This window comes from Struthio camelus, chromosome 6 (genome assembly GCF_040807025.1).
Source record: "Struthio camelus isolate bStrCam1 chromosome 6, bStrCam1.hap1, whole genome shotgun sequence".
NCBI classification, from domain to species: Eukaryota; Metazoa; Chordata; class Aves; order Struthioniformes; family Struthionidae; genus Struthio; species Struthio camelus.
The window spans coordinates 33712982-33733124 of NC_090947.1; the positions used below are offsets into that span (position 1 = coordinate 33712982).

General features: G+C 42.4%; 1 protein-coding gene across 2 annotated transcripts in view; it reads left to right on the forward strand.

Moving 5' to 3' along the window:
* Positions 1 to 20143, forward strand: part of PDIA5 (protein disulfide isomerase family A member 5) — a 100608-nt gene that overhangs the window by 5265 nt on the left and 75200 nt on the right. For both annotated transcript variants that reach the window (XR_011141957.1, XM_068949059.1), the window contains exons 2-3: positions 5738 to 5864; positions 9106 to 9193. Coding sequence is in view for 1 of the 2 variants with exons in the window: in XM_068949059.1 (XP_068805160.1) it covers positions 5738 to 5864; positions 9106 to 9193 (215 nt within the window). In the remaining variant the exon portion in view is untranslated. The remainder of the gene's footprint in view (positions 1 to 5737; positions 5865 to 9105; positions 9194 to 20143) is intronic.

The window sequence follows — 20143 nt, forward strand, 5'->3', positions numbered from 1 at the left end:
TCTGCCTTTATTAAAGTCTTAGCAGGCTTTCCTGAAGTACCAGCACCTTGAAGTACTAGGTAACAGAGGTAACCCCATCTCCTCTCATCTGATTTGATTAAAATGTTTCTAGAGCTATTCTGGCTATTAATCATGGATGAAAACAGGGGACTGTCCTGCTTATCGCTATCCATCTTGGAAGACATTTGTTACAAATGGCTCAGTAATCAAAGCAGCACAACTCTGAATGTAAACAGCAACAAAGGGAGGGCTAGTGAATGAAAAGCAAGCAATTACTGCACAAGGTCAAGAGTGGTTTGTATGACGGAGGAGGATAAAACATTGCAGTCAAACAAGGGGGCTTTGGATTTGAACACCTTGTATTTTTGCATTAGAACAAATTGAGTGGAAGGGGAACAACAGCTTTGTTTTGCTGTTGTACTTACCTGGAGATATCTTAGATCTGGTATTCTCAGTAAGTGCATGCTGCCTGAGCCCTAGGAGCCTGACTGTGCCTCTGGCTTGGCTGCAGGTGCACAAAGCTGTAGTCACTGCTGTGCAGATGTTCCTCCAAACCCCGCTTCTGCAGGTAAGCACAGACTCTAATACAAGAAAATACAGAGCTGAAAATATGAGCTGAAAAATGGATTTTTAATATTGTGGTAGGGAGTAAGACTGTTCCTGCCCAGGAGCAGTTGTGCTAGAATCAACATGGTTCACAACAGTTCAAGCTATTCCTGATGAATAGTGTGCAAATTGTCTACCTAATGCAAGTGTTAGTGTGCACATAAAAACTGTATGTTGACATACGAATTCAGGCACTTTCAGCCATGTATCTGTTTATATTTTTCAATGCATATATTTCCTTGGACACAAATTATATTTCATACTCTTCAGCTGGAAGTGGAAGTCTGTATTGTTACAAGATTAGGAGAGTGTTTCTGTCCAGTGCACAAAGCTACTCCTCTGATAGTTCCTTTTGTTTAACTTTGATTTGTGCTTTCTCTTTTTTTTTTTAAACTGCATTTTTCTTGCTCTTGATAAAATTTCTCATCCAGATATTCTGCTTATCCTTAGCAAAAGACTGTGCTGTCCTGTTGTTTTTCTGGGGGACAGCTCATAAATTGAACTGGGCTGTATGGGAATGGCAATTAAGATTTATCACACGTAAATTGAATCATAAATGAAAAATATGGAAAGATATTTCTGTGGCTGCTTGAAAGATATTCTCTTTTCTCATTGTGAGAAGAGCTTGAGAAGAGTAAAAACTTGAGAAATAACTTCTCTCTTAGATCCTTGATGATTTTGAGAGCACTTGGCCTGGCTTTTCAAAAGTGTCAGTCCTAGAAGTGTAATTAACAAATTCTTATTTGCCTGTACTCTCTTTTCCCCTGGCTTTCTGAAGACTCAGATATGGCTTTCTGAAAACTCAGATACGGCTTGGGTACCAGTTCTACCCTGAGTGGGCTGTGGAGTGCTTTGCTGCTCTTCGGCCCTTGCACGTGTTCTGCAGTCATGTAAGGAATTGCTGGAGTGTGGGGAAGAAAGGATAGCTAAACCTTTTCGACTGATCAGACTTCTTCTGCCTAGCTTGCAAGAATATACATTTTAAAACATGCATTGATTTGAGGAGCAGAGACAGAGCTAGAGCACACGTGTTTCTGTACCTTATATTCAAGTAGTATATCTCGGCAGTTTTGAGTGTTTTGGTTTGCCCAGGTTTTATATAAGAATCCTTGATGTATCTTAGCTCAGACACTACAACCATGTGACTAATGTGTGACCTACACAGTACAGTTTTGTGAAAATAAATTCAGAATGAGTTCCTGAGCCGGGGAAAATCTGCAGAATACAAGTGCTACCAAATTTGCATTTCATACTTGACCTCATATATGCTTTTTTCTGAAATCTCCACCAAAGTTGCCTGGTTTTGAGGACATCGGGTAACTCTGGTTACAGCTCACAGAGCCAGCCATGGATGAGGACCTATCATGCTAGGCACTGGGCCTGAAATGAGACCTTTCTCCAGTTTGATTGCAATTTCTTCTCAGCTTAGTTGTTGTAGGGAAGGCAGGGCGTAGATGTTTCATGTGTTGTTCTTAATATACCTTCTACTTTAAAGGGTGTCAAGGCAGGCAGCTTCTTGGGGAAGTAAGCCTTTTAGGTAAAGTCTTTGGAGTCTTTCTTGGCTTTTCAGTGATTGCTGTGAATAGATTTTAAAGCTTTAGGATGCTCAAGTGGCAAGAGAGTTTAGCTTGTTTTTTATTTATAAAATTCCATATGTGTAGATATAGCACTTCTTGAAGCAAATAAAAAGAGACTTCCTGCTCTGGAGAGACTGTGATCTTTCCTGAATATATATATATATATATATAAAATCTCTCTCTCTCTGTCTCTCTCTTCCCCCCCCCCCCTTTTTTTTTTTTTTTAAAAATGAGCTCATCTCCTCCTGTGTCCTTGATTTAAACAAAATGCCATGGGCTTGATAGGGTGCTGCCTCGTTGGTGAGCTTTTCTGCAGAGACTTCAGCAAAATGTGTGGAGTAAACGTACCTGTGAGTCACACCTTGCAGTTGAAGTCAGATAGCACAGTACGTGCAAGTGAGCCTTGTCTTTGCTGCTGCTTTGCTTGGGGAGCGTGCAGGAGCAGGGTGCCTGTTTTCTGTGGCAGAATGGTGCATAACTCCCGTCATGGGAGTCTCACTTCCCAGGTCCCCTTTAATTTCATGCTCTTGCCACTATTAGTGGCTCTAGCCCTGGTGAGGATTTGGGTGCTGATCCGCAGCCTTGACCCCGGAGTAGGGCCGACCACCCTGTGACTGGACCTGGCATCTTGTGCCCGTGACCGCTCACCTTTGGTTACCTTCAACAGAGCTGGTAGCAAAGGTGGATGTTCTGTGGGAGGTTTGAGGAAAAACTTTGTCGTGCCTGGGTGGGATCTTTATTAATTCCAGCGTGAGAAGGCTCGAGAACATAGACCTAGTTAATTCTTACGAGCTTGCAAACACCGTGAAGTGCCAACGTTTACTGGGAGGTGGTGAGCTTGCTGATAACCTCCCAGTGTTGCTGCAGCAGCCTTAAATGTGCAGTCAGTGCATTTCTGTCCAACTTGATGCCTTCAGTTTGGACCTTTGGTTTTTATAACCAGGAGAGGCTGCAACATTAGTCTTAATTAGAGGGAGATGATGATTTATTCGGCAGGGCTGATCAGTGTGCTTGTGAGCACCATGCCTTGCCTAGTGTATTTTGGTAGAAGCTGTGGCATCAGTGAGAGATGCAGCAGTAACGCTGTAGGAAAATGAGTGACGTGTATTGATAGCTGTGAGGGGAATCAGGCAAAGTAGCAGTGAATATATGCAGAGTGAGGGGCTTCTTCCTTGAAGACTTGCAGTTCTACCAGCGTGACAAGTTTCCCGTTAGTGGCAACGCAGACAAGGCAGTAGTTAAAGCTGTCATTGTGTACAGAATCCAATTTTTCAAGAGGTTTATAGCTCTGTCGTTATAAGAAAAAAAAAATTGCTGAAATTGGCTAAACAGCCTTTCCATCTGGAGAAGACGTGAAATATGTGTACTTCCAAGGTATTGGTAAATCTGTACAGATGCACAGATGCTTTAAACAAAGTTCGTGATACCATTTGGTGTCACGATGGAAATGGCCTTTGTAGCCTTTTTAGTTCAGTTCTTTCTTTTCAGCAGTGAATTCGTAGACTAGAATATGCTTGTTTGATTCCAGTTTTCAAACCTAAAGAAAAAATGTTTCACTTTTTTTTTCCTTTGTGTTCATCCTCAGCTTCAGTGAAACTTAGTTTTAGCCTTCTGAAAGTTAAGGCATAAAGCTTTAAGACACTTGGGGAGGCCTGATGTGAAGTTCGAAAACTTTTTTCTTCCCTTCAATTTTTAAAAAATATTCAGGATTAAAGAGATCTGCTCATAAAGTCCATGTTGGATTAATCCCTGCTGTAAAGCCTCTGATTGCAGTGAGTTTTGAGCATGAATTTGCATGCGTGTGTCACCTCGCTTAGCACAACTATATTTGTCTCCTTTGATTGGCAACGCCATGCATTTATCTCAAGAAATATACATATGACTCACATGCATCAGCGTGAAGTATGAAGGTTGAGCTCTGGACACCTGGATTTAAAAGAATGAGTGTCTATCAGTTGAATTAAAGCGTGAAGCGCGTCTGTACTGAAGGTAGTGGCTGACTTGCAAACGTTGTACTTTTCTTCTCTTAACAGTTAGACCATCTAATCAACAGGACTCCCGTGTTGGGAGTCTTATGTGCATCGTGGGATAACTTCTTTTCTCCAGGCCTGTGCAGCCTGTTGTGCTTTTGTATTTTACGTTATAGTGATATTGTCTAGTAACTTTTAATTCCCCAAAACGTCCTGAGACAGTTTTGAGGACTACAGCCATTTCAGCTTTGCTTCTTCACTGTACCTCATGCATTCCAAAACTCCCTCTTCCCAATCCAGCGTGTAGAAACTTTTAGCAGTTGCAAAATCTGTTTCATAGGATGCAGGTTTTGCTTCTGTGCCTCAGCAACGTGGTATTGTCAAATAACTGAATTTCTAATGAAATATAGTGCCTCAGGCTGAGTGTTCTGACTTTGATTGGCTTAGTGCCTTGTTTTGAATGCTGCACTCTATAATATAGGGAATGCAAGAAGAATGGGCTCTTCCTTTTTCATATCCACCCTGGACACAAATTTTACAGCCTTTTTGGAATGAGCCGTGCTAAAAATTAGTACTGCAATTAAGGAAATGCTGAACCTCTTGTGTGTTAAGCAAATGAACTAAAGCTTTTAGCCAAGCAATTAAGTGTTAAGGTTTTACTGTAAGGTGAATGTAAACTAGATAATTTCTCCAGCTGAGCTTCCTATAATCATTCCATTAGTATGAATTCATTACAGTGCAGAAGGGAGGCAGCATAGCCTGATGGATAAGATTATTATTATTATTATTGAAGATTATTGCAGTACAAATGAGTAGTGAAGTCCCCAGCTGAGGTTATGGTCATTTTGTGCTAGGAATTTTACTTTAGAGTAGAGTAAAAAATGGACTCTATTCTGAAGAGGCCATAATCTAAATAGAACAAAAGATGCAACAAAATAAATCCTTTCTTTGCGTAGATGCAGAATCAAGGTGCAGGGAGATTAAGTGACTTGCCTGTGCAGACACCGGAAACGTGGCCAGTGGAAGCCAAGGCTGGGGCCTGTGGTTGTTAGTGCCTTCATGCGGACACCACATTACTTACAAATTCTGTTTTCCTTCATTTGCTCTGTGTCATTTTGGGCGAGTTACTCAACTTTTGTGGCTCTCGCTGTCTTCTGTTTGGTGAAAGTACTTGATCAGGTTTGCAAAGCATTTGGAGATCTAGGGGCAAGAGTGCTTTCAAAGTGGTAATTTACTGCTCCTATTGTTACAGTAGATTAAACTTATGTAGGAATTTTTATCTGATTAAGGAACAGACTTGTAAAACAGCTGACTTCTTAAACAAAAACACGTTTCTTGATGTTGTGTTTATCTCGTCTTTCCACTTAAAGGATGTTTTCTGGGAGCAGTATTGCTCTGGTTTCAGTAAATTGTGTGTATGTTTTTTTTGGCTTTTGCTGATCAAATCAATATGATGATTTATTTAAGGAAGTGCATCTCAAGATTGTCAAAAAGGTCAAGGCAATTTCATAAGCAGTTTACCTTTGCATTTTGCTTCTCTATGTGGAAGCTATTACTAACGTTTCTGGCTTCTCGTGCCTGCAGGCGTTCTTGCCACCGTTCCTGTCCTCGCTGAAGGTGTCCCCGCTCATAGAAAAAATAAGTGACCACAAGGATTTCAAGAAGCTTCTCAGGACACGGAATAACATACTAGTGCTGTATTCCAAATCTGGCAAGTACTCCTTTTTCTGAATGTCACAACTTTCTCGGCCCAGCAAGTTGCATGCGTTTGTGAACATCTCTGCACCTCTTCAGTTACCTGTGTGTATATTTGAATGACTAAGCTCTTCTCCTGCGTTTACTGTTAGTCCAGTGTTGTATGTGACTGTACGCTATAGCACAAGGGCTTCTTTAGGACCAGCATTCTTCGTTCTAACTTGGAGACAGCTGGTATTTCCAAGTTGAAGGCTCCTCTTAATTTGGCTTTCTAATTGCACTGTCACCTTGGAGAAAATGTACTTTATTCTGGCTTTGTCTTCAAAAAATGGCTGCTTGTAATAGCTATCAGCCTGGCCTGTGTGTTTATCACAGTAGTTTACGAGTTTCAATCTCCTGGTGGCACAGAAGGGCTTAATGAATGTTATAGTACAGGAATTAATCCATCTGTACTTTGGCATCTTTGGGGGTTCCACAGTTATCGTTCAACTTTAATTAACCAAATAGTTTTTAAAAAAAGAAAAAAGAAAGTAAGCTTGTTGTGTAAGAGACAAATGGCACATCTCACATCATGCCACCTGTCCCTTAAATGTTTTTTTGCCTCCTCTGCTATTCAGGCTGTTCCTTCTTGTTGTTCATTCTTGCTCTTGTCTTCTGTCTCTTTTTCCTCTTGCTCTGTCATTTGCTCCCTTCTCTCCTCTGTACCTCCTGTACCTTCCTCTCCTACTGTACCTTATTTTCATTGTCCTCTTGTTTGTTTGTGTAGCATGTTTTGCGGCACCATGTAAAGAACCAGTCTTTAAGCTCCACGTGCAAGTGGAGAATGCTGTTGTAGATATGGAACTCATTGAATGGTAGAAAGAAAAAGTCATAACTAAGTTGCCTTTTTTCTTTTTTCTTTTTTTTTTTTTTTTACACTGTTGTTTGGATGTATAGGCTTTGATTTTTGTTTCCTTTTCTTTCCTGCAGAACAAACAATGCAGGACGGTATTTTGTTAGGGATTTGGGTTCTCCATTTCTAGCCTGTGCAATGGTTGTATCTCGAAGAAACACAGTGACACCAGTAGAATTGCTCTGGATTTATAGTGTGGCAAATAGCAGCAGTATGTGGTGACCCGATATTCTGGGGGGAAAGAATATCAGATAAGAGAATTTTGCAGGCCACAGCATGGAGATGCTGGTATAATTAATTTTATTTCTTAGAGATGTATTTATTTTGAAATGACTAAAATGAGAGTGTGTGACTTAATTCTTGTTAAAATATTTAGATTCTGTTATAGTGGGAAACTTTGAGTGCTCAAACTCGGCCAAGTGGTTTTGTAGTAGCAAGTTCAAAGTGGAAGTCATAAAAGAGTTTCTAACGCTTTTTCATTTTTGAAAGGAACACTTTAGATAAAAAAGCATCTATATTATTCAGCTTTTTAAAGGGAAAATTTTCTTTTTACGCTTAACATTTTTAGTGGTAGTTACTTTCATTTTTAGTAGCACAACCAGAACATTTTGGCTCTGACACTCATCAAATAAATGTTGCCCTATGGACATCCTTCAAAAGCCATGTTATGGAGATTTCTTTTTTTTTTCCTGTTTTTATTATTTAATCGATTGGTTTTAGCAGCCTGAAGCGTTGCATACAAAGTTGGCTGTGTGATTAATGTATCTTCCTAGGACAGTGATCCTTGCACAATTAGAAAGCTCTTGCCTAACTGCTGCCCAGTGAAGAAAGAGGGGAGGAAAAAAAGAGATGAGAACAGAGGCACAACTCTAATCCCAGGTATACGTCACCCAGCTGTGGTGAGATGTTGTCCAGCAACTGATCGTGTTGCTGGAAAGAGGTCTTTGCTTTTCAGTTGAGCAAAACTAGATAAATATTCCTACCTCAAGCAGAAAATTCATTGATTCCACGAGATGTCCTCATTTATAGGAGATGTTTAGTTCATCCTGCCGGATGGATATCTTGCCAGGGTTGCTCAGCTAACGAGTCTTAAGGGAGTCTGATCCCAAATACTTGTGTTAATTTACCTTCTTTATTTAAAGGATGTTTGTGAAACTGTTCTGCTCTAATTACATACAAAGTATTCCCACACACATCTATATCCCTGTGTTGGAGAAGAGGTGGCGGTTGCATCGGATCAACGCTGGGGGTAGGAGAGCTTTGTGACAGCTAATGTGTGTGAGCTGGAGTCTCTGATGGCAACCGGCCCAGGCAAGGGCTGTCAAATGCAAGGAAACCATTTCTGGCTAAGGAGACTGAGGTATAAATTGTGGAGGCTTGGAGATTATTTGAGGGGGAACTATCACTACATGCTTACTTTACTCTTCTAATCTGACCACGGGCATTCACTTTCTCCCCTGTTGGAGACAAGTTATTGGACTATATGGACGTTTGATCTAACCTCGAATAGCCGTTCTTATATTCAAATTTTTTTACTAGCTGTGAAACAGCAGTGGTGTTTAAGTGGATCTGGGGAAGATTCTGAATTTCTAGTCCCTGTTTATTGGGACGGGAAATAGTTCCTATTATACTTTGAGGGGATTTGATACTTGTTCGAATCTATATTTTCTCTCCTGAGCTCTCCTTCCTTTTTTTCTTTATTTTTAATACAATTTTACAGTAGTATTTTGGAATGTAAATGTATTGCAAAATCTGCACACAGGTGACACGGCACTGTAGAAAAAAAAATCTCCGTTGGTTATTTATAATACAGCCAGTTGTTGGAAGAACGTTTTCTGGGTGCTTTTGGCTAGCAGTTTAGAGCTCCTCACAGCTATTGGTTTGGGTATCTCCCAGGGATATTATGAGCGTAACAGCGTGCTGTTATCTGTGTATTACAGGGATGGAATTGAGGCTGGCAGAGAGGCGAAAAGACTTGCCCTTACGGCAGAGGAGGGTCTTAAATGAAGTGCTCTAATTACCAGACAGTGGTACAAACCAGTTAGTGCCCAGTCGTGGGAGAAAGGCAGTGATGGATGGAAGCTGGTTTGTGGGAAAGGGTACGGTATAGCCACATAAATGTAGGTCAGGATGTCTGCCTGAAGTTACGAATCTTAGTGTGTTGTTAAAGGGGGAGGAAAGGGGGAAAGAGCCACAAAACTTCAGCCGTGGATGACGTTCCTTCTGGGTTAGGGAAGATTTCACTCATTTCTCTCAAACCAGTTTCTTCAAACTTGAGAAAATGTTCTTCCAGTGCTTTAGAACAAAGGAATGCAACTATTGTGTTTTTCTACTTGGAGTAATAATGTTGCTTTTGGTTTTTCAGCTGCCGCTGCAGAAAGCTCACTCAGGTTACTGTCCAGCGTGGCCCAGGAGGTGAAGGGACGAGGCACTATCAGCTGGATAGACTGTGGGTATGTGACATGCTTTTTTTATTCTTTTTTTTCTTTTTCCCTCTCCCCTTATGGCTTTTATTGCTGACTTAGCTTTTTCTGATAGCTATGAAACTTGCTGCCTAAAAATGAACCCACATCACCCTGCGCAGTCCCTTCATAGCTGGAGGGAACCTAGGCATTACCATCTCTCTTCTGCCTTCAGGCCATTGGTGGGAGATCGTTTCTTCTCTGTGGCTGTTGCCACTTCTTCTCTGACGGCGTGTTTTTCTGCCAGACGCTGGAGTCCCCAGCTGGCATCTGCTTTGATGGGGGCCATGTAGTATGGAGACTGTGACCATTCCAGCTCTCCCAGAAGCAGGAGGAGGAGGAATCCGACACGTGATGCTTTGGCTGGGGGCAGTGCAGTTCTGCTCTAGCAGCAAATGTTGCATGAACAATAGGATTGTTTCGTTGGCTTTGAAGTGTCTACCCACTAGTGTTTCTCAGTAAGATGTCTTTTCTTTTAAAGAGCTTCCGCTGTGCTGGTACGTTCATGGCAATTTTTAGTATGAAGTCAGAGAGACTTGTTTTTGTAAGTGTTTGCTTATTTGGGGAAGAATGAGCAGGTGTGTACTTTCTGGTTTGCAGATCTGAAAACCTTTGCTGTGGCTCTGTCCAGTAGCACATTGCCTGTGGTTTCAGCATGCGTGTCGTAGTATCTCACTGCCTCTGCAGCTCAAGAGCTTTGCCTGCAGGTGGCAAATTCCACTTCCTGCTCTCCAGAGGAACAGATCGCTGCCTACCTGTGCGCTTGGGTGGCTTGCCATGGTGTGAGCAAACGGTACACCGTGCAAAGATCTGAGTCATATCTGAAAAGCGTGTAGCTCCCTTAAAAATATACTTTTGAAACCACCCCCGTCCGTCAGAAAGCAGTGACCCAGAATAAGGTATTGGTAAATCCAAGTTGATGTGTTCTTGTTAGTTAACCTGTCTTGCTTTCCTCCTGGCACCAGGCAAGTAGCTTTCCTGTGGAGTCCAATGTTTTTGCCTTCTGTTCGCCTTCTGCTGGGCTAGTCCAAAAGCACAGAGATATTCACGCCTGCCCAGCTGATGGGGACAGTGTTCCAAGTCATCAGCTGGCAGAGAGCAGGACTCTCCTCCAAGGTCAGTGAAGCCTGTAGCAGTCCCTACCTGCTGAGAAGCCGGCAAATAAATTACGTTGATCCTGAAGAAGAGAAAACCTCGTGGAAATCTGGCATACCTCTGAAATCCAGTCTCCTTGTCTTACTGAAGTGTCAATAAACAATTTTTGGTTGTCAGGAAGGAAGCGTAGTGAATAGGATTCTGGGCCAGCTTCTTGACTTTGGTTTCTGATCGGCCTCCCTGACTGTAAAATGGTCGCTTTACCTTTTTGCGTCTTTTATTTCCCCTTTGTTTTAGACTGCCTCTGTGTTGTGGGGCTCGTTGCTTACTCTGTGTGTGCGCGTGCATGTGTGCACTCACATGTACAACTCCTAGACTGGTGAGGCCGTTGCTGTTTGGTCCTTCAAACTGCTGCTATAATACAACTAAGCAATAGCCATCTGTAATGTCTATTTCTAGTTCTGGGTTGGGAAGGAAATATTCGATGTTTAGACCCAGTACTGGCTTCTTTTTGAAATCCGGGGAAGTTGTGGCACTTAATTCAACAGATGAGTCTCCGGTCCTGAGTTCGTAAGTGGTGGTGATGGGGGAGAAAATGTATTACTTAGTTTTACTGTAAAATAAACTTTGGTTCCTTAAGTCCTAATATCTTCTCCTTTCTTGCCAAATGTTGGCACCTAAAGCAAACTTTATTAGGGAAGTTACTTGCAAGAAATGTATTTTAAAGTCTCCTCCAGGTACTGCTTTAATACATTTCATAGGAAGTTTGATACCTGCAGTGCCTTTTTTCTGACCATCATAATTTTCTGGGCAATTATTATCCAATTAAGCTTCCCATCCACAGTGAAAGATGAGTTATTCCTAGAGAAGTGAAGCAGCCTGGTGAAGGTCATGCTGTAAGAGGTTGGCAGACCTGGGAGTAGACTGTAGATTCCCCAAATCTGCTCTGATTCCAGTACTTTTGAAATCAGATTGCTCTTTGCTGAGTGACCAACAGCGCTATAGAGTGGATGCTGTAAACATGGCAGTGGATGTAATTCTCTTTTAGAAGGTTGAGTGGTGCTTCCTTTAAGATCACTTGTTTGGGAAGAACTCGGGGAAAAATAGATGCTCTAGCCAACTAAATAAAAGGTTAGCTATTTTTCAGAGATCTGTTCTGTTAAACCCTCCTGTAGATGGATGTCCTAACACAGATTCTTGAACCTGTCAGATGGGGCGAGGTGAGCTGGAAGAGTGGCCTGTGGCAAAGGAAGTCCTGATACATGCAGACAAGAAGGTTCTGAATCTGAACCGAGTTTTTTGGTTGATTGCTTCCTAGACCTCTAAAGCGTTTTGAAATCAATCTCTTAGTATGTGCTGATGTAACTTTCAAGGCAAAAATACCAAAGTTTAAAAGATTTTTATATGTGTGTTATTGCTTAATTTTTCTACAGGTGGCTGCAAATCTGTGCCTCCCTCATCGCAGAAGAGGCTGCAGTAGTGCTATCTGTCACTGGTCACAAAGGGCCATTTGTGGGCGCTCCGACCAGCTGAGTCCTACCAGAGTTGCTCAAGCTATTCTCCTAGTGCAAGTATGCTGTAAAGCTTATTTGCAAGTCTTCATGCCGAAACAAACAGTGCACACATGCAGGGATATTTACAGCACAGGCTCAATTTGTTTTACAGATATTGACAAGAAATGGCTTGTTTGGCAGCAATATTTAGCAGGGAATTTTGGCTTTGCTCTTCAACACCCTGCTGTAGCGGACTTCTTTGCCTTCAGTTCCAAGCATTGGCAAGGTTGGCATGCATGCAGAGTTGTGGTTTGTGTCTCTGCTTCCCTGTGGCGATGACAGCAGTCCTTTTCTTTTTCTTTATTGGCCAGGCTTTTTTCTTTCTTGTAATTCCCTCCCCCCCCCCCCAATTTTCAGTGGAAATCAAGAACATGATCCGCTGACGAAAAAGCATTATTAATCGCTGAGTCTTGTCAGCGCGTTCTGTATTTCATGCAGCATAGGGGGAGCATGCAGGTTTGTGGCTGGAAGCTGGCTACCTGAATCGTTGGCTTATATGGAAACCGCATTCCCTTTCCTTGGCTTTTATTGGGTCTGTGGTCAGAGCTGGAGGCTCAACTAGAGCTTTCGGTTCCAGGTTGAATGGCCTCAGAAAGACCAGGGAGGTTATTCTTCCAGCGTGCCCTGGGGAAATAGATGGTTTCTCATGAGATGGTTAGAGTGGAGGAGAAGAGGTCACTGCTTGCTTTAGCTGTGCAGCGATGAGCAGAGGTCCACCGGAGTGCCTGGGCTCAGCTGTGAGTGGAGGGGCTGGGAAGTGCTAGCTCCCTGCCTTTTCTGTGCAGTTAGGCTCACTTGTGCTTAAGTGCTGTGCCAGAGCAGGGCAATGCTGAACACAACGCACCTGGGAGCTTCTCAAGTGTGTGGTGTTGCAGAGAAGCCCTTGTTCCACAGGGAATCTGAATCAGTTCATGCCAGGCAGATGGAAGGTGATTCCTGCCGAAGACAAATGGGCAACGCTGGAATGGTGCGTAGTATTGAAGTGATCACTTTTTGCTCCTGCCTGCTGAGATAGCATAGATGGCTCTGTAATTAAATGTGAAGCTATTTCACTTATGAGTAAAAGAGCCACAAATGATGTGACAAAAATGCATTTTATTTTAGCCTTCCCATGGTATAATTAGGAAGTCCTTGCTGATGTGCTTGATGTTGACTGAAGAGTGGTGTGAGAGATCATAGAGTATTGATTTAATAATATCCGCTAAGATGCGGTCTTCTCTGCAATTTCTACTTGTTATTGTGCCGGTTTAAGCAGAGAGCTTTCTTCTACCTTTTATTTCCTCCCTGTAATATGTGGTGCTTCTGTATTCAGACCGACTAGTAGCGTTGGTAGAGCACAACTTTGCTGCTCTGTAAATCCTCAGGATGTCCCAAAAAGACGGATCAGGCTTCTTGCAAGCAAGCCCGTACTGGCACTCGTGTTCGGAGAGACACTCTGTTAATGAGCTGAGATTCCCAGTTTCTGTTCCTTGCTCTGTCATTGATTCACTGCTGTTGTTTTGTGCTATTGAAAAGCCATATATCTTTGTTTTTCAGGCAACTGGGTAAATATTGCCTGATTAATTAGTCAACGCTTATGAAGCGTTTGGAGAATTTCGAAAGGAAAAATGCTACAGCGGCACAAATAAGTATTATTCATTTAGAGTATTCAGATGCTATTGGGATAGTCATTTAAGCAAGCAGAGGATTGGATTATTTATTGAATTATTTTTAGTAGCAGTCTGATACAACTTTTGAAAACAGAAGGGCTTCGTTTTCAGAATTTACTGTTTTGAAAGTGAAAAAGGGATTGAACGCCGAAGATGTTTGAGAAGAGAAAGCGTTAGTCTGCCCTTTTGTGTAATCTCAAAATCAAGTTGTTGTTGATTGTAACTCCATGCTGGTCAATTTGATTTTAGCAGTAACTTCTATCTGGTTGTGGAAACTGGTATTTTCATAAAAGCACCCATTTCCTTGGCTCTGTGTAATTATTACCTACTCAGACTTGCATGGCTCCCTTTAATGTAGGTCCCTAACATAGACAAAGCTGTGTGATTCTCATCTGCTGTCATAATGTATATGCTTGGCTTGAGCACGTGAGACTGCTAGTAAGTGGAAATGCCATCTGGCTAAAATGTCTGACTGATTTTTGATTGGTTTTCATCCCATTTTTCCTGCTTTCATGTCCTGTGTGTCATTCTTTTTGTCTCCTTCCAGACACAGGTCTAATAATTGTTTGTAGTTGTTACAATCCTGTGACACTTACTGTAAAGGTGAGATACTTTCTTTACTGTTCCACTCAAATGATGATAATTTAGCTAGTAAAGCAGCCTTTTCAAGGCTACGTATCTGAACATCTGCTGGCTCAGGAGAGTTAAATACAATAAGTCTGCTTTCCTGGGATTTCCCCTGATTTCCGTGTTTATCTGCCTTTTAGATGAAATCTTGCTCCCCAAATTTCTAATTTCTTAATGCTTTAGAGATAGAAAGGCTTTACCCATATACAATCAGAAGTGAATTTAGTTAATGCCTTGGAACAGGAGGGAGGGATTTTTAGAAATAAGGCTGCTGGTACAGATGGCATTAAGTGTCATTTTCATCTTTAGTTTCTACCTTCACTCTTATAAAACTGATGAGAAGTAGGATTTATTTAAGAAAATAAGTCTACTCATCTTTCTTCCTTGTAGCTGAATTTTAAAGCTGATGAAAAGCTTTGAAATTGCAAATAAAAATGACCAGATCTAATGGAGAGAGAAAAAAGGAAGAAGAAAGGAGTGCTCTTGCATTGATGCGACCCCTTATGTCCACGTAGATTTGTGCGTCCGGATTTCTGTCCTTTGCTACAGCCACCTTGCGGGTGACGGGCAGCAGCTGTTTAGGAGCGGGTGACAAGTAATGCTACATAGCAGCCCTTCTAGGGGACACAGGCCAGATATATGTATGAAGTTATACTGGCAATGTGATCCTCATACGGGTGCAATTTATATGGGAAAACTGTGTCTCTGCAGCACAGATTTTCAATATTTTCCTCCTCCTTTCTCTATTGTAACCTGTCTATGCGGTTAATGCTAATTCATGTTAAAGCCCTTCTGTTTTACTGTAAGAGTGACTGTGCAGGAAGTGCTGCTTCATTTTAAGAGCTGGGTGTATTGCACTGATACCCCCAAGGTTAACCTATTCAGAGCTGAGTGTATTGCACTAATTCAGAAATACAGAGTATTTAACTAAACTCCCCTGTAATGCTTAAATGTACAAGACGGTTCATGTCATAGTTTCAGAAACCATATGTATTCCATGACTACTATTTTGCCTGGAATTGCTAATTCACTGTGAATCTTTAACACTGGTGCTTTTCAGGCTAAAATGAATAGTAGATGAGCTAAGATTTAATCAAAAGTACCTCGGTTTTCCTGCCTTTAATACTGTATTTAAAACATTCTCTAGCATGCTCTTCAGACTCATAGTACATCTAAAAAACATAAAAGACACGACAAAGATAATACAATGTACTACAGCTTTCATATGCGTATGGATAATACATTCTAAAACCGTCTTCGTGTAGAGCTTAGTTTAGTGTGAATTCAAAGATACAGTGTGAGCCCCCTGTGTCCCAGATGAGGACAGTGTCACCATATCCTCCTGTGCCCTGATTATGTAGGATAGGTGAGTCTGGATAGCGTCTGATGAAGAAGGCTTCTTATTTGTAAAGAAGATAGTTCAGGCATTCTGCTTTTCTGGAAGTTCCTGCATAGCCTTTGGAGCTCCTTTGAACGTGTTCACTGTATATCTGTGCAGGTATGTGTGTTGCTGATTGCCCCTTATTAATTTATATCTGCATGGAAAATATCATTCATTGTGGCTTCCAGACTTTCTGCAAGGCTGGAGCTTATGCTGCATAGTTTTTTCCTTTCTTAATTGTTTTTATTCGGCGATACTCGTGTTACCTTTTTGTCTTGGGTTTCTTTCTGCTCTTTGGCTCACTTTTGCTTTTAGGAGGGCTAATCTCCAGAGTTTTAATTTTGGGAAAATACTTCTTTTCAATCTCATTCCTATAGGTTCTTGGGCTCTCTAATTGACTAATGGGCGCACAGGATCATTTTTATTGGATGACTGGTGATGCCGGGTTTCTACAGCATATAGATGATGCTATTTGCATTCCTGGCACATTTCAGGGGAGTGTTCAGAGCAGAAAGCTGTGATAGTCTTGTGGGTCTCAGAGAGGCTTTTTGCTGAGTTTTGGGGGGAAAATCAAGCCCTAAATTCCAATGAGACTCTGCCCTGTCAGTCTGCTAATCCTAATCTTTGATTCTTTTCCAACAGTAAGTTTTTCTTCTTTGTGTGTGTTTTTTTTTTTTTTTTAATTCCCCCATCCCCCTAAGAATCAAGCTTTTAATCCACTGCGTTGTTTTAGAGGCTCATTTGTTTTTTGCTATGGAAACCTGTTGCTATTATTACTTCTTTTATAAGTTAATCTCCATGAGGAACCTAGAATGATGGCAAATTGCTTTGTTTTTTGAAGACAAATTCTGCATTTTAAGCTTCCTGTGTTTATTACTTTCATGTCCATCTCTCTTGGGTTCTGCCTGCAGGTTCTTAAACCCCGCTCATCAGCATAGTATCTAAGTGCCTGTCTGCACTGAGAGCTGCATATGTGCTTTCTGTTGGAGAGGATGTAAGCCATTACCATCCAGCAGCTGCTTAGCACAGCTCTTTGGAGAAGTACTCTTGCAAGCTAGGCTGACAGTTTGAGAAGTGATTCCCCCCCCCCCCTTTTATTTCAGATGTGTTTTGAGAGAGTGATGCAGAAAGGTCTGGGATCATTACAGAATATGAGGAGCCTTATAAATGTAGCATGCTGTGAGCAGCAGTAGTTGTAGCAGCTGCCACCCCAGACTAGGAGAGAAGAGTAAGGATGGTATGGAAGCAATGGCTATGGTCTGAAGTGAGGGAGGTTTTGTAGGGGTTGGTCTGTTTTCTTTTGGTCAGCAAAGTACATAAGTGCTGTAATGCAAATGGATTGCACAGTCTCTGTTGCAGAGTAGGATTGATGATTGGAAGGAGTGTGGTCAGAATCCCATATTGTCCAAAACAGACTGGCTAATGAATTGCATTTTTGATTTCTGAACCTTGTGGGAGCAAATCTTGACTCTGTTGACTGACTGTTAATGACTTCCTCTTTCAGATTAGATTTGCTATTGTGAATGTGGATTTTATTTTTTTGTGGCTTGAGGATATTTCTGGCATTGATACCCCTCTTGATTACTGCTTTCTTGGGTCACAAGCTCAATTAGTTGTCTGGCAGAATCTCAGCTCCATCCTTTCTCAGGATGTTCGTCAGTCTGTTGTCTGGAGAGGGTATTCTCTGGACGATAGCCAGAGGGCATTGCAAAGGCTGTGCGTTGGGCTGGGAAACCCTGTTTGATAATTCAATTCTAAGGGCTAGTCCAAATTGCTGCTGTAGTTCCCTGGAGTTATTCTGCAACATCTGTATGATGTTTTTCACCCTAACCTAAGCGATTGAAAGCAATTAAACAATAGAGGCGAAAGTGAGAGCACATTGATAAAATGACACCCTTGACTATTATCTTCCTTTTAGTATCGAAAGCTTTTCCCAGTATTGGGAAACAATATTGTTTTGCATGCAGCCCTGCTGCTGTTCTGCTGCATTACCCTGCTCTCTGTGCCTGTTCCTCCTCCTTACCTGTTCAGTCTTATGCCTTCTGACTGTTAGGGACACTGACGGTGCTTTTTTTGTACGGCCGCTGATAAAGCAGGGTCTCAGTCATGTGGGGTCTGCAGGCGCAACTAATGTGAGCGACTGACAAAGCATAACTTATATGAATTGTTAATCCCCTGTTGCAAATTACGAGGCGTACAGATAGAACAGAGAAAATCTGTTTACAGACTGAGAGATGTGTGTTTCACATTTGGTTATGTGATATGCTGATAGGAAAGCAAGATAGTGTTTATGCAGGCAGCTTTACTGACCTCTTTAGGTAAATCTGTGCTGTCATAGCGTCTTCATTAATTGCTTCTCTTGTGTCTGGGAACATTGCGGGTGCGGATAAAAAGGATGGTTAGGTCCGGTCTGCATTGCAAAGTGTTAGCTGATGCCGGCACCATTTTCAGTGATGCTGCTGCATCACGTGCATGCAGCCCTATAACACTGTCAGCTGGAGATGTGAACTTTTTTTGATGGCGTTTTTGTCATTTCGTGAGAGAAGATTTGATGGTCCGATCCTCCCTTCCCAGAGGCCAATAAAGTTGTAGGGCTGTTCTCCCTTCCTGGTGAGAAGCCAGTGGTCAGAGTTGCAAGATATGGCAGATATTTGGGGGGGGGGGTCGCAGAAGCTCTGAGCTGTGCTTGGGAGAAGTGATGGTGCTCAGGATGTTCAGTCTTGTCCTGCTGCTGTCAGCACCTGCCAGGGCAGTCTTTGACTTGGCCCTGAGGATGGTGTTTGGCACTGCCATCTCCGGGCATCTTTTATTCAGGATCCAGCAAAGACTTATTTTGTTTTTAGAAACCTCTGTGGACTTGCTGCAGCCAAACTCCTGGACCTTATCTTCCTGTTCCTCTTATCTAGCTTTAGCCTCTCTTCTCTTTCTCTCTCCAAATTGCCTTGCCATGCTGCTGCAGAAACCTTTCCCTGGCTACCTTCTGCCACTGGGGCTGCCATCAGTATGTCTTACTGATTTTCCAGCCTTCTGGCTGCGAGCTCCCAGGCCTGCGGGCAGCCCTGTGCAGGCAGAGGATCCTGCACTGCACCTGAGGAGTGCCCGTGACACATCCCTTTTGGATTCTGGGTTTGCTGGTTGTGGGCCAAAGGAAGTCAGATCTCCTTAGCAAGCCCCTCATCCTCCTCCTGCCCAGTGACAGATGGCCAGCTTTGCAAAGTGGTTATTCGTGCACACTAATGCTGACAGGGGACTCCAGAGATTTACAAGGAGGGGTGCAGAAGGGGCTTCCTGCCAGCTCCCCTGTAACCCCCAGAGGACAAACTTGTCCTGGTAAAGCAGGCTGGGATGTGTGTAGAGAGGGGCGAAGTACTCTGGTCCACACTCCCTTTGCTGGTGTTTAGACTTCTGGCTTCGTCTTGGAATCGCTTTACTACTTGACTTCTTGGTCATCTTGGATCATTCTTTTTATCATTCTTTTCAACAGGCTGCCTCATGTGTTCGCTTCTACAGCAAAGGAGCGTTTAGGACCCTGGTTTCCTTTAGCAGGAAAGGGTAGTGTGGGGAACGTGCCTGTAGGAGTGGAAGGAAGCTGTGCTACTGTGTCTGTGCAGAGCACTACCCCACTTACAGATTGCCCTTGTTACCACATAGCTAGCTTCTGGCTAGGGCTTTTGTAGTGTTGCAAATAGGCTGATGTTTTGGATGATTTTCCATGGAAATAAAACTGGATTATTTGTAGGACTTCTGGTAGGCAAAGCTGGGGCCCTTCAGCAGTAGCACAGCAGGGACTTGCTGGTGTTCAAATTGCTCTGGATGGAAACGGCGTGAGGGAGCCAAGCCGTGTTACTGGGGATGCAGTTACTGACCTTATCCCTCAAGCCAGCATTTCTTGAACCTGGTACCTTGTCTTTAGTGTCTGGGTGGTATAGTCCTGATTTTGGGGTTGCCTTCCCCCCCCCCCTTTATAGCAAACTCTTACTCTGCTGCTTCAAATTATATAATTAAATTGCAAGAGCTGGAATCATGATTATCCTCTCCCATGTGAGAGGTGAGGAGCTCATCTTCAAAGAGAGGCTGTTGGCAGCGATCCAAAGGAGGTGAATCTCCGAGCAGAGACTGCATCTGTGTTGATATTTACTCCTATTGAGGATAATGGGCGTAGTATTAGAGGAGGTTGCTCTTTGCAGGATGTTATTATTTTGTTTGCCTGTATGTGAAAGCAGAAGAAAAAGCAGGAGAGGTCCATCATTGCCATTTCTTTACATCCCCTTTTCTACTTAAAAAAAATAAAAAAAAAAAAGTGGAGCATCTTAGTTGGTCAGTCTGGCATGTGCAAAAATCTGCGTTGATGCATGAAAAATTTACTGATACATATTTAGACATTTCCTGTTCTGAGGATTTTCTCCCCTTCCATCCCTTGCATGAGTGCATAACAGACTGAATTCCCAATGCAGTCAGTGGTGCAGAGAATCTGTCCAGTAAATGGTAAGAGACGTACTGGAGCAAACTGCTGCTTTCCTTACCTGTGATAATGGATGTGCGTTCAGATGGCTACATAGATCTCTACAAATGGAGCAATTCTGAAAGCAGGGAAGACTTTAGAGTCTGTTTCTTTCCAATGAAACAGCTGTTCTTA